The 12,345-nt window shown below is 41.7% G+C and overlaps 1 protein-coding gene and 1 pseudogene across 1 annotated transcript in view; one reads left to right on the forward strand and one right to left on the reverse strand.

Annotated features, from left to right (window-relative positions):
- The window catches only part of Snx18 (sorting nexin 18), a 29,688-nt gene extending 17,760 nt beyond the window's left edge, over positions 1–11,928 (forward strand). The window contains exon 2 of the mRNA XM_057789864.1: positions 9,279–11,928. Within this exon, the coding sequence (XP_057645847.1) occupies positions 9,279–9,532 (254 nt within the window). The 3' untranslated portion in view covers positions 9,533–11,928. The remainder of the gene's footprint in view (positions 1–9,278) is intronic.
- LOC130887653 (ras-related protein Rab-2A-like) lies at positions 1,680–5,459 on the reverse strand (annotated as a pseudogene).
- Positions 11,929–12,345: the final 417 nt, after the last annotated feature.

Raw genomic sequence — 12,345 nt, forward strand, 5'->3', positions numbered from 1 at the left:
TGGCTGTTGTGATTAACACTATCGTAATTATGGGATGAAGGTGTCTATTGCATGCTGACTTAAGATTCCTTTGGTCTACACCCAGAAATGCTGTAGGTGAATCGTGGTAGTTCTTTTTTAATTTTTTGAGGACCCTGCACACTGATTTCCCACAGTGGCTGCGTTAATCTATGTTCCCACCTGCACTGTGTAAACTGCTTCCAAACAGCAAGTGCTCTCAGCGTTCGCTTTTCTCTTGCTTTGCTTTTGTTTGTTCGAAGTTGATGGCACCATTCTGACCATGGTCAGATGGAATCTCGCTGTAGTTGGGTTATGTAGTTAGTTATGTTTTCTTGATGACTAAGAATTATCTCGTGTGTATCTTGTCTATTAGGACGTCTTTCAGGCCAGTGTTTTTGTCTGACCTGTATGTTCCTTTCTTTCACTTAGGAACTGTCACCCTAGTCATGGGCATCATGGAATTCTTTTATTTAGTAGTGCTCTCTTGACCTTAGACCTCGCCATGTAATTTCTTGCCCCATTCTTTCATCTCCCTGTTTGGTTCTGAAAGCAACATGGTGATAATGCGTTTGTGAGGGGCCAGGTCCCTGCTAAATGAACCACTTAAGAAGCAGAGCTCCTGAAACCTTCGCCTGTCTCCCCATTGATTCTCTGATGGAAATGTGTGGTCCCTTTGTTGTTCTGTCCTGGGCAGTGTTTTTAGCTTCTATTTACTGTCCTCCAGGGTTGGAGAAAATGCTGCAGTGTGGCTGTCATGCTCCACTTGGGCACTGCAGCTGGCTGCATTGTGTGCACCTCTGCAGTTGTCCCCGAATCCCTACAAAGCATGTTGAAAATGTCTGTAGAACAAGCAAGCCTGCACTGATCTGACTCTGGCCCCGTTTCCCTCGCCAGCTCCTCACCCTCACAAGCTAGGTTTGCCTGGGAATTTTGTAAACACTGCTTTTCGTTTGATCTTCAGCGTGTTAAACACAAAACGTGCGAAGTGTCAGGAGCTGCACAGATAATTTCCGGCTCCAGAGCTGTCAGCTGTGGGAATGAACGATTTGTAACAGCCCAAGTTCTAGCCTGGGTCACACTGTATACTTACCGCTGAGGTTGTTAGAGCATTGCCTTCGGGGAAAATGTGGTTTTTATTTGCTCTGCCGAGAACTCATACACTGAGCTCAGTGAGTGGAGGTGGGGCAGAGTGAAGCTTCTGGACCCTCAGAAGTGTGGTGTGGCTTGTTTAAATCTGTCAGTGTTCTGTTCACTCCCAGTCTGAGATAGAAAATTAGCTTTTGTAATAATTAATCTTGTTCTTGGGATGGGAAACACACCAGCTCCCTGTCTGTTAGAGGTTGTTAAAAAAAAAATTAACGGCCTTCTTGTGCTAAGAAGAAAAATTTAGTTTTTATGAAAAAGAAACTTTTATGTTGTATCAGATATGGAAGGCCCCTGAAGTTAGGATTCTGAACTTGGTAGGCGGAACCTGGCTGCTGGTCCTACCCAGAGGCTGTGTGGTTCTTTTTCATTTAGTTTTTTAATTTATTGCTATTGATTTGTTTTATTTCTCTAGGAGAAATCAAGGTAGCTATATTTCATTTAAAAGAGGTCATTTCACAAGATCCGCTCCACACCATGAGAGACGGGTGCGGGTCAAGACAGGGTCTCCCTGTGTAGCCCAAGTGGCCTGGAATTTACAATTCCACTTCAGCCGCCGAGGGGTGACCCCCCCCCCCCCCACTGCATGGCGCGCTCACTGGTCTTTTTGTTTGCACAGTCACAGTGTGCCTTTAATACCTTCATGTTTGTGTGCTCTTACCTCGGAAAGGATTGAGCCTTACACAGGAGACACAGTTTTCATAGACACAGCTCCTGGTCATCTGCCTTGTTGCAGTCTTGACGTGCTAGACCAGCAAACTTGACTCCTGTTAAGTGGGTCACACTGAACGTCCAAGTAGAATGGACTTGGCATTCGTCTTCCAAATGCTCTGTCTGGTTCTCTTTAATTTACAATAGTGATTTTTTTTTTTTTTTGCCAGAATGTTCTTGTTTACCCGTCAGATAAACTCATACGATTCTAAAGCAGCTATGTGTTAATATTTTGGATTGGATTTAGCAATTTATAATGGACACTACTCCTTCATTTCCCTGCCACCCAGACCCAAATAACCACACAAAAACTATATTAATTACAACACTGGCAAATGGCTAGACATATTCCTAGCTCGCTCTTACATCTTAAATTAACCCATTTCTATTAATCTGTGTATCCACCACGAGGCTGTGGCTTACAGGTAGATTCTGGATCTTTCTCCTGGAGACTGCCTGACTCCACATTCTTTCTCCCTGCATTCAGTTTAGTTTTCCCACTTACCTGCCTTCAGCCCTGCCATAGGCCAAAGCAGCTTCTTTATTAACCAATGCTAATAAAACATATTCATAACATACAGAGGGAAATCCCACAAGATCTCCTCTTTTCTGTCTAAATAAAAAGGAAGGTTTTAACTTTAACATAAAATTACATATAACAAAACAAGTATCAAGCAAGAATTACAGTTACAATATTTCTTTGTGAGTCTAAAACTTCATATCTGTTTTTTTATCATAACTAAGGAAAACTATAACTATCTGTCTTTAACTTCATAAAAGACCCCAGAAAGATATATTACCTAAATAAACAAGAAGTACATTGTAACCAACTTCCAAATCTCTAGAATTTACAGAGACATCTCACTGCCTGGACAGTCAGCCATAGTTCTGTACCCTTGGTGCACCCATCTTCAGCCTACAGGCCCATAGTATTTGGCAGACTTTTCCATGAAGCAGGAAATTTGAAAGGCAGTTCTGCCTATATTGTCAGTTTGTCAGTCACTTTTTTCTGTGTCCTGCAGAATGTCTGGCAGACTCTTGCATGAAGCAGGGACCCTTAAGGACTGTCTTATCTCTTTTAGACAAGTTCAGTGGTCATTTTTCTGTGGGTCTTACATGTCCAGTTTATACAGCTTACCATCAAGCAGTCCAGGCAAAAGAAGTTTCTTGCCCAAATGGCTAGCCTTGTCACAATGAAGGTAAATTCCATAGCGAGTTTCTTCAGTGCCCATCAACCTCTCTGAAGTAATTGGCACTGCCAGAAACAGATATGTCTCACTGTCAAGAAAAGTTCTTAAAACGTTTTAAATGCCATATTCTGTAGGTCTTTGAAGGGTTGAAGATTATCTATCTAACTGAAATATATCTCTATATCTAGAAAACCTAACATAATTAAAAGTTTGATTATTATAGATGACTATTAATCTGTATTTCTTAACTACACATTGCATTTTTAAGTGAACTGCACAAGCACGGTGCCTTAAACAAGAGCAGAAATACATATACAAAGTGTAATAAAATTGATCTTAACTTTGTATCAATAGTCCAAGATCCATATCAATGCAGAGTATTCATCTCTATATCATATCTCCCTTTACTTTTTAGAATTACATAGCATTTTATTTTGCACTGCTATAGCAATCTCATTCTAGGCCAAGGGAGAAGAAGAAAGGATAAAACCACCACAGCGAGTAAATGACTAAAGCTCCTCTCCTTTACCAGGATTTTCTGTCTGGTAGATTTATTTTCATCACATCCCCTCAGAACAAACAGTAAGCTTACCATAGTTGAAAGATTATAAATAGGTTGCCACTGAAAGAAAAATTTCACAGTCACTGTCCATCAAGGCTGAGAAACTGTTTGTCCTGCATGAAATATATCCTTAGAAATCGAGTGAGTGGAAGGGAACAAGGGAACTTAAAGGGCAAGGCACGCCCTCTCGGTGGGCTCACTCTTAGAGTCGCTTAGTGTTGGGATTTTCACTTCCGCCCTTCCCACCCATCACACCCGTGTTTGTACCCAACAGCACTCATTAAGGCAAACAAATCCTTCTGCGAAGCGGTCTCAAGAAATTGTGGCCGGGCGGTGGTGGCGCAAGCCTTTAATCCCAGCACTTGGGAGGCAGAGGTAGGCGGATCTTTGTGAGTTCGAGACCAACCTGGTCTACAAGAGCTAGTTCAAGGATAGGCTCCAAAACCACAGAGAAACCCTGTCTCGAAAAACCAAAAGAGAAATTGTGGACAAATAGCAAGTTTTTGGCATTAGAACAGGTTAACACACACACAGACACACACACACAAAGCCTTTAGTAATACACATAAGCTTATTCTTCTTGGACTAGTGACAAGAAAACATGAACATGCTCATTAGCAATGTCAAAAACTTTACCAGCCAATGTCCAAGCAATTCCTAGCTATGCTTCTGTAGCTTCAAGCTCCAAACAGTGCAGGGTTTATGCAAATGCATTAGACTTCAAGCTTGGCAAATCACACCCAAACAGGTTATTAAACTATACATACAGAAAGCAAATGATAAATATAGAATTCAAAGAGTCCTTCTGTCTTTCTTTATATTCTTGAAAATTGACAGACCTTCTGAGGACAGTCCTATTGTATTAAGCATTAGGTAACCACAGGTGTGGAAACCTAATTACACAAAATGATTAAAATACTCTCAGTGGCTTTGTAGTGTTCAATACAATTCAGCTCATAGTTAAGGACACAAGACAACATTTAACAAAAATAATCATATCAATTGACCTAGAAATCAAATGCAAATAGGTGTAAATACAGTTTCCAAAATCTGTCTTTTAAAATTAACATTAATCATTTATTCAAAGTTATACAAAAATCTTAAGGATTAAAGTCCCTGTGACATAAAACCATTTCAGATAGTTCGATGTCTCAGCTGGGTGTGAGGAAAGAGGGGAACAGAGTGCGTGGCTCCACTGGGCAGCTAGCCGGTAATAATGACTGAACAGCAGCCCCCCCCCCGCCCCGCCTGCTCTCCTCCCTCGGATGCCCATGTTCGTTTCATTGGTAGCAGCATGCTGAGGGCCAATATTAATGCCATATGCCTCATTATTAATGTCAAAGACCCCTTCTTGGATGTTTTCATAAATTTCTCTTGCCGTGTTAATAAATGCCTCCTCCACATTGGAAGAAGTCTTGGAAGAAGTTTCCCTGAAGATGAGTCCATACTCTAGTGAAAGAGTTTCACCTTTTTCTTCTTTCTTGTCTCTCCTTGAGTCTAAGTCACTTTTATTTGCAATAAGCAGTGATGACCGTACTTTAATTGGAATGCTGACGGGCGTCTTCTAACCAGGTTGTCAAGTGGTTGAACGTGTCTCGTTGTGATATCTTACACTAGTAAAGTCCCCGCAGCACCTCTGTAATATGAGCTGTGATAGAGCGAAAGGACGCCTGCCCTGCTGAACCCCAGATCTGGAGTTTTGTCTGTATCTGTCAAGGGTTATCATTTGAGCACCAAACTCAACACCAGTTCTGAGGTCCTGCACTGGCTGAAACCTTGTCTGTAGACTGTAGCAAGAAGCACGATTCCTGTGTTGCCGATGAGGGTGTAGGTGAAGAGACAGTGTACGCCATGGCCACGGCCAGCTCCGTGCCAGGCTCATACTCCTCCTCCCACTGTGCACCTCCTCCATGCCCTCACCAGTGCCACTCGACCACAGACCCAGGCCTTGCCCACAGTCAAAGCCAGCAGAAACTCTGCTTTCAAAAATTTTACTTCTCCCCAAACCTATTTTTGTCTCTATGGTCTCTTGGAATACATGTCTATAGAAATTAAATTTTTTCCATTTTGAATGTTTAAGTTTTCCACAGTGAACAATAAATTTTCCAACAGTAATCTCTGAAGTCTCTGGGAAGAAGATGGGGCCCCACAATGTTTCCACCTGGTTCATATGATACTATTATGCTGATAGTACCACTCTAAGATTGGTTTGGGGCTACAAAGTTCTCAAGATGTTTCCAACTTGGTTAGCTGAGATGGTGCACCTTTTACATTCTGGCCAGAATTTCAAATAAGAACTTCAAAAAACAAACAAACAAACCCTGCCCCCTGCCAACTACTGAGAGACTATCTGCGATTTAACCAGATAGTAATCTGGAAATTTAGCCATCATTTTAGTTTTTACAGGATGCCATAGAAATAACATCTCCCCCATAACAACTGGAAGTAATTCTAAAAAACAATGTCCCCTCTCCCAACAAAGTTTGTCCTCAGGGTTTGGGACAGTTATCATCTGTTAGGGATTGGTTATAAGCTGTATAGGATTGGGGGTGGAAATGAAGTAGACTCACGGATCTCTTTTGGGGACAAAAACGGGAATGGATGGGATGGGATAATAGGTAAATTAATATATCTACTTGTGAACTATTACTTATAGACAATTTGTATCGGTATAGATTCTTGTATATTGATACAAATCCAAATTATATTTGTTATATTGAATATGCACCTATTTCTGGTTACAATATTTGTACACGTAGGCAAAGTTATTCTGTTATATTGTATGCATGCATGCTTCTATCTCTGCTTAAGATATCTTGTATATTGATGCAAATTTAGGATATATTATCATATTGCACTATATATTTCTACCACTGATCAAGATATTTATATATATTGTTTACATTTTGTGGTCATTGCCCTCATTTGCTGCACATTTGTTTAAAGATTGTTTAATTTTAGAATGTGAAGCCTTAGTCTTTAAGCTATATAGGTGTTAAGAGTCTATGAGTTGGAGGTCTACAAGAGCTAGTTCCAGGACATGCTCCAAAGCTACAAAGAAAACCTGTCTTGAAAAACAAACAAACAAACAAACAAAAAAAAATTCAGGTCAATAGTCACCCATGTTTGTCGTACATATAGTTAGACTAGTGAGGCTCTCTAGATGCATAGAGATTGCATTCCGCATACATAGGTAATCTTCAAACACTTCAAAGAACTGTAGAATATGGCATTTAAATAACTCAGGATCCTGTTGATGTGAGACATGATTGCTCCTGGCAGCACCAGTCTATTCCCGAGAGAATGTTGGGCACTGAAGACACTCCACTTGGAGCTTGTTTTCTTCTTCCTGGCAAAACTAGAGTTTGGGCAAAGAACTGCCCTTGCCTCAACTGCTGACAATATACACACTGTCCAAAATGAACAAACAGGATAAAAGCAAAAATGACTGCCAAACCTTGCCAAGACAGGGTACAACGGTCTTTCAATTTTTCTGCCTCCAAAAATTGTCTATTAGATACTCTGGGCCTTAGCCAAAGTTGGTTGCTCAGTGTTGCAGATGAGACTTTGGGTGATTGCCCAGGTAGCCGGTTTTCTCTGTCATTTCTTATACCTTTCAGAAGTTGCTTGATTCCACTTACTCCTTACAGGCAATATTATTTTCCTTTTCAGGTCTTTGATGGAGTTGAAGGCTAGATAGTCATAGCTACTTTCCTCCCATGACTTAGCCAAGACATTTTTAATATAAGACTTAAACTCCTCAGGACTATGAAATAATCTGTGCTCTTTGCTAATCACCTTAGCCTGGACATTTAGCATATGTCTCTCACACTCACCCTCCCCCTGTGAGATCACACTCACCCTCCCCCAGGGAGTTCTGAGCCAGCTAGGAGTTTATGGTGAGACCACCCTGTCTCAAAAAAACAAACAAAAGTAATAATAGAGCTGGCGAATATTAATGCTGCCAGGCTAGGAAAGACATTGAAGGTCTGATACTTCCCTTAGCTTGGCAGGGGTAGTCTTGAAACCATGTGGTTGCCTCTTGGCCCTGCAGGACATCCTTCTCTCAGCAGCAGGGTGGAATGATGCCCATGGCAGGGCAAAATGATACAGGCACGGATGTCTGCCCCTGCTGCTCTGGGACTCTGCCCACGTCAATGAAAGGTCCTATTTAGAATGAATACATGAAAAACGTGTGGGAAAGGACATTCCCCCACAGACATGCATTTCTCTGCATACAATTTGCTGTTGGCGGTTTTTCGTTTCCCAATTTTGTCTAGTGCTGAAGCAGGGTGGTAGAACACTTGCCTGGTTGGCATATGTGAGGTCGTGGGAGTTATTTCACAGGTATTATTAAGATAGCATTTTTGAAAAGCACACTGTTTTTCATCTTTGTTTAACCCCAGTTTGCACTGTTGATGTGCAGATTTGAAGGAGTTAGAAGCAGGGAGGGCCTCCTAGGGTAAGAGCGAGCTCCCTAAGTGAAAGGCTGCCTTTCTCCAGGCGTCCCACTCACAGACTGCTAGCTCCCGTCTTTGGCTTCTGTGCTCGGTCATCTCGCCTTTTAGGGCGCATTAGCAGCAGGGGTGCGCTCTAGATGCCTTGAGCATCTCCATTCTTACGCTGCTAAAATGTGTCCAGGCCATGCGAGCATTGGCATCGCTCAACCCTCAGGACCAATGGACGCCTCCACTCCTACTGTGTGGCATGTGGTTCTCGGGGAGAGGACATCCTGTGTGACTCCTGCCAAAATGACTGATCCCATGGCTCCCACCATACAGCACCCTGGAGAGCTTTCTAGATAAAAGGCTATGGTACTTTTGAAGACCTTCTGATGCAGTCATCAGAGTAAACATAAAACCCATCGCCCCTGATGAAGACACATTCTAATCATTGGGGATGCTGGTGTCCTGTGTAGGATCTCCCACAAGCAGGTACTGTCAGGCCAGGCATGCATGCATGCATGCATCATGGGCTTAGATACCCTGACAGCCTCACTGCACGCTGGTGGGCACTGCCCAGCCCCTCCCCCACTGTGGCGTGATTTCCAGAACCAACTTGACTTGGTACTGATATGCTTCAGGGACTGGTTCTGACTTTACACAACAACTTTTTTAGTGAGATTTTCTCAGGAAAGGGGATTTCATCTTTCTGGGGTATTGTTCAGCAGATGATTCTCTCCATATGCATGAGTATAACAGTCTCCTACATGGTAAACGTGAAAACTGCAGGTTTGGGGTTTATCTTTGAAAGGACAATTTCTCACACCTTTTTGTTGGATTTGGCATCTCAAATACTACAGAGGCTTGATCTGTATGGAAGACATTGGTTGAGTAAGTGGAGTTGGAGCTGTGGTATAGCTTTCAGAAATCAGACTCTTTTTAAATTGGTAGTTACAGTGACCATTTTGAATTCAAAGGTCATTGAAATAGTTTAGACAAGTACCTAGGGCTGGAGAGATGGCTCAGAGGTTAAGAGCATTGCTTGCTCTTCTAAAGGTCCTGAGTTCAATTCCCAGCAACCACATGGTGGCTCACAACCATCTGTAATGGGGTCTGGTGCCCTCTTCTGGCCTGCAGGCATATACAAGTACCTAAGTTCCTGAGTGATACTTAGCTCTGCCATTGGGCTGGGCATATACCTATTTTAATTATTGCTCTCTTTGACTGCAGGAGCTCTTACCAAAGTAAAGGAGAGTAGGCGACACGTGGAAGAAGGGAAGATGGAGGTCCAGAAAGCTGACGGCATTCAAGACCGCTGTAACACTATTTCTTTCGCCACGTTGGCCGAGATCCATCACTTCCATCAAATTCGAGTGAGAGACTTTAAATCACAGATGCAGCATTTTTTACAACAACAAATAATATTTTTCCAAAAAGTGACCCAGAAGTTGGAAGAAGCTCTTCACAAATACGACAGCGTCTAATGGCTGGACATGGGACTGCGCACTTGTTTTCGGTCCAAGGATAGTTCCTACAGCAGAGTAAAAACTGCATTCAAAGAGCTATTGCCAACTGTAGGTGGTGGTACAAGGATGGTTTTGTGTTCAACTGAAACCCGGCTGGATATCTAATTATGTAGGAAAGAAACAGTTAATATCGTTATGTAGCAGAAACAGTACCACACTTTGTAGCTAAATTATACTATGTATGCCTACACTACCATTGTAACTTTTGGATAATGATTATACTATTTGCCTTATTGCTTTTTGAAGTATGGGTATATTAGTGTATACTTTGTAGACCTCAGAACCCATGAAGAGTCTCAAAGAAGCTGGCTGGATAAAAGCCTGCTGTGGATGCCTTTTTATTCTCATAGATCGAGATGACCTACATTCAACCTATTCTCTGTTTACAAGCTCCAACTAGAGCAGCTACGCGACTTTGTGCCTTTAGACTGATTGTTTTCATTTCTGTCCCACCCCTGTCCACGCCCCCACTTTTCTGACGGAAAGAGTGAAAGGCGGGTGCATTGGTGACAAACTGATGAACCTCATGTTTCTTGGGGCGGGTGGGAGAATCAGTGGCCATCAGTGCCCAGACAGTTAAGATGTTGGCGGTTACAGAGGAGTGAGATGCGATGTTGTCTTTGGATGGGGAAAAGGCCGTCGGAGGATGGCCTCGTGACTCAAGGGTCCTGCAGACTGGGCATGATGACTGCAGCAAATGCGCTTGGTGCGTGGAGAAGGAGGAGTCCAATCCGTGGGGGGACGGTATAGAAAGAGCGAGTGAGAGACAACATACTGGCTCTTAGTTCTTGGGAGGCTTCCTTCTGTCTTCTTCTGTTCTTAGCTTGAAATTTCCTTTCAATGTTGAGCTTTTTGTTCTGTTTCTAAACGGATCTACACTGTTAACTGAATGAGACGCCACTGTGATTCACTCGTTTACTTAATCAGAAATTTTCAGGGATGTCTGTAAATTTCAGTGTTCTGCGCAGTGAGAACTGTTGGTTGACTTAAGGAGGGACCAGAAACAATTTCTACTATTCCAGTACTGAAGAAAAAAACAATACTGATTTATACTGTGTTTTTAAAAACTAAATATTGATAAAGCCCCCCCCAGAACATTTAACCTTAAAAACTATTTTGAGTATAGTCTTTTATTATTATAAGGGAACTACAAATGACTTATAAATACCAAAAAAAAAAAAGCCCAAAACCAACAACAACAAAAGGTTTCAAAAGCAGCTTCTTTTAAAAAGCACAAAGAGATTCTGGCTTGAAATGCCCAAATCTCCATGTTCTTTGTGGTTGTTGAGTTAAATAATGTGGTTCTTGAGTGTGCAGATGTCAAAGCTGTCACTGAAGGTTGAGGTGCCTGCATCTGCTATCCTGTGAACTATACTTCCGCCACCCCAGAAACCCTGGTACTGAAATGGTGACATGGGAGGCCAGAGGCCGGTCTCAAAGGGGGTGAGCCAGAGTTCCATGAAAGGATCAGCTCGCAGAAAGGCCAAAAAGGAAAGGCTCCTGGGATAGTTACTCACCAGCGCACTTACACTCCTCGAAGTAGTCATATGGGTTGAATTTTTAAGAACAGATTATGATAATTTTGATCTCTGGTCAAATTCTTATACTTCAGAACTCAGAGCCAGAATTGGCATCATGTTGCGTTGTCTTTACTACAGACACGTGGGACTGTCGCCAGAAGCTGTGCTCCCTTAAAAAGCGACTTCCTAGTGTTGATTGCAGTCCAGTTAGATAAAGAAAGCCCATATATATTTAAAAATTAATTTTATTGCAGAAATTTGGAGGTTATAACGATAGCATTTAATTTAAGTCTGCGTTGGTATTGAACAAGCAAGCTCTGCTTTTCAGTTGTTTTGAAAGTCACATTTATTTGCCTTTTTGTTTTGACAGTGGTTTGCTTTTTTTTTTTTTGAGTAAAATTACTAAACTTGTGCAATAATAACAAGGAAATTACCTGAGGTTTCTTGTATGATTGTGCTTTAGCCAGGGTGGACATAGCGTAAATTATAAAAACTAAAGATTAAAATACAAAGAAATATAAGTTCATGCTGCCTCCTTCTAAGAGAACCTTTGTCCTTCCTAACCACATAGCATAATGCCACTGATTCATGGGACTTTCAATGAATTCTGTGGGTTAAAGCACCAGAGTTCCTAGCGTCCATTTTTGTCCAAGATCCTTATTTTCTTTACGTTCTTGGTCCTATTGAAACATTTCAGTATCTAAAAATACTGCAATGTTTATACCCAAGAGAAAAGCCATTTTGTGTATGCTGGTCACCATGACCAGTGTGGTACCATTTTTTTGTCGTTGTTTTGTTGTTTTTGTTTTTTAAATAAACTATCATGCTCTTCGAGCCATCATTTGTCTTTATTTCTAGAATTTGAAATTCTGACACACAGTTGTGCCTAACGCAAGGGTGTGCACCCTTGAGCCTGGTTTTGCTACTTTAATCACAAGCAGTGAGTTGTTTATGGGCTGTAGCCATGGTACAGCGAGACTGGTTGTACAGCCATGCATAGTTTTCTAAGCGGTTGTATCTGAAGGCACAGTTCACACCCAGAATGGGGAAGCACATTTGAAAGTGAAACACAAATCAAATCACATTGGCTAGAACAGTGTAGTGGTTAGAATTTCCCAGGCGTCCCTGGTACTATTATGGTCTTGCATTTATTCCTGACAATACAACAAACTCTCAAATGCTGGTTTTTCATGGTCTTACATTTTGTTAATATGTCTTACATAACTACGGACCTGAAAAATATTTCAGCTT

Source organism: Chionomys nivalis, chromosome 15 (assembly GCF_950005125.1).
Source record: "Chionomys nivalis chromosome 15, mChiNiv1.1, whole genome shotgun sequence".
Taxonomy (NCBI): Eukaryota; Metazoa; Chordata; class Mammalia; order Rodentia; family Cricetidae; genus Chionomys; species Chionomys nivalis.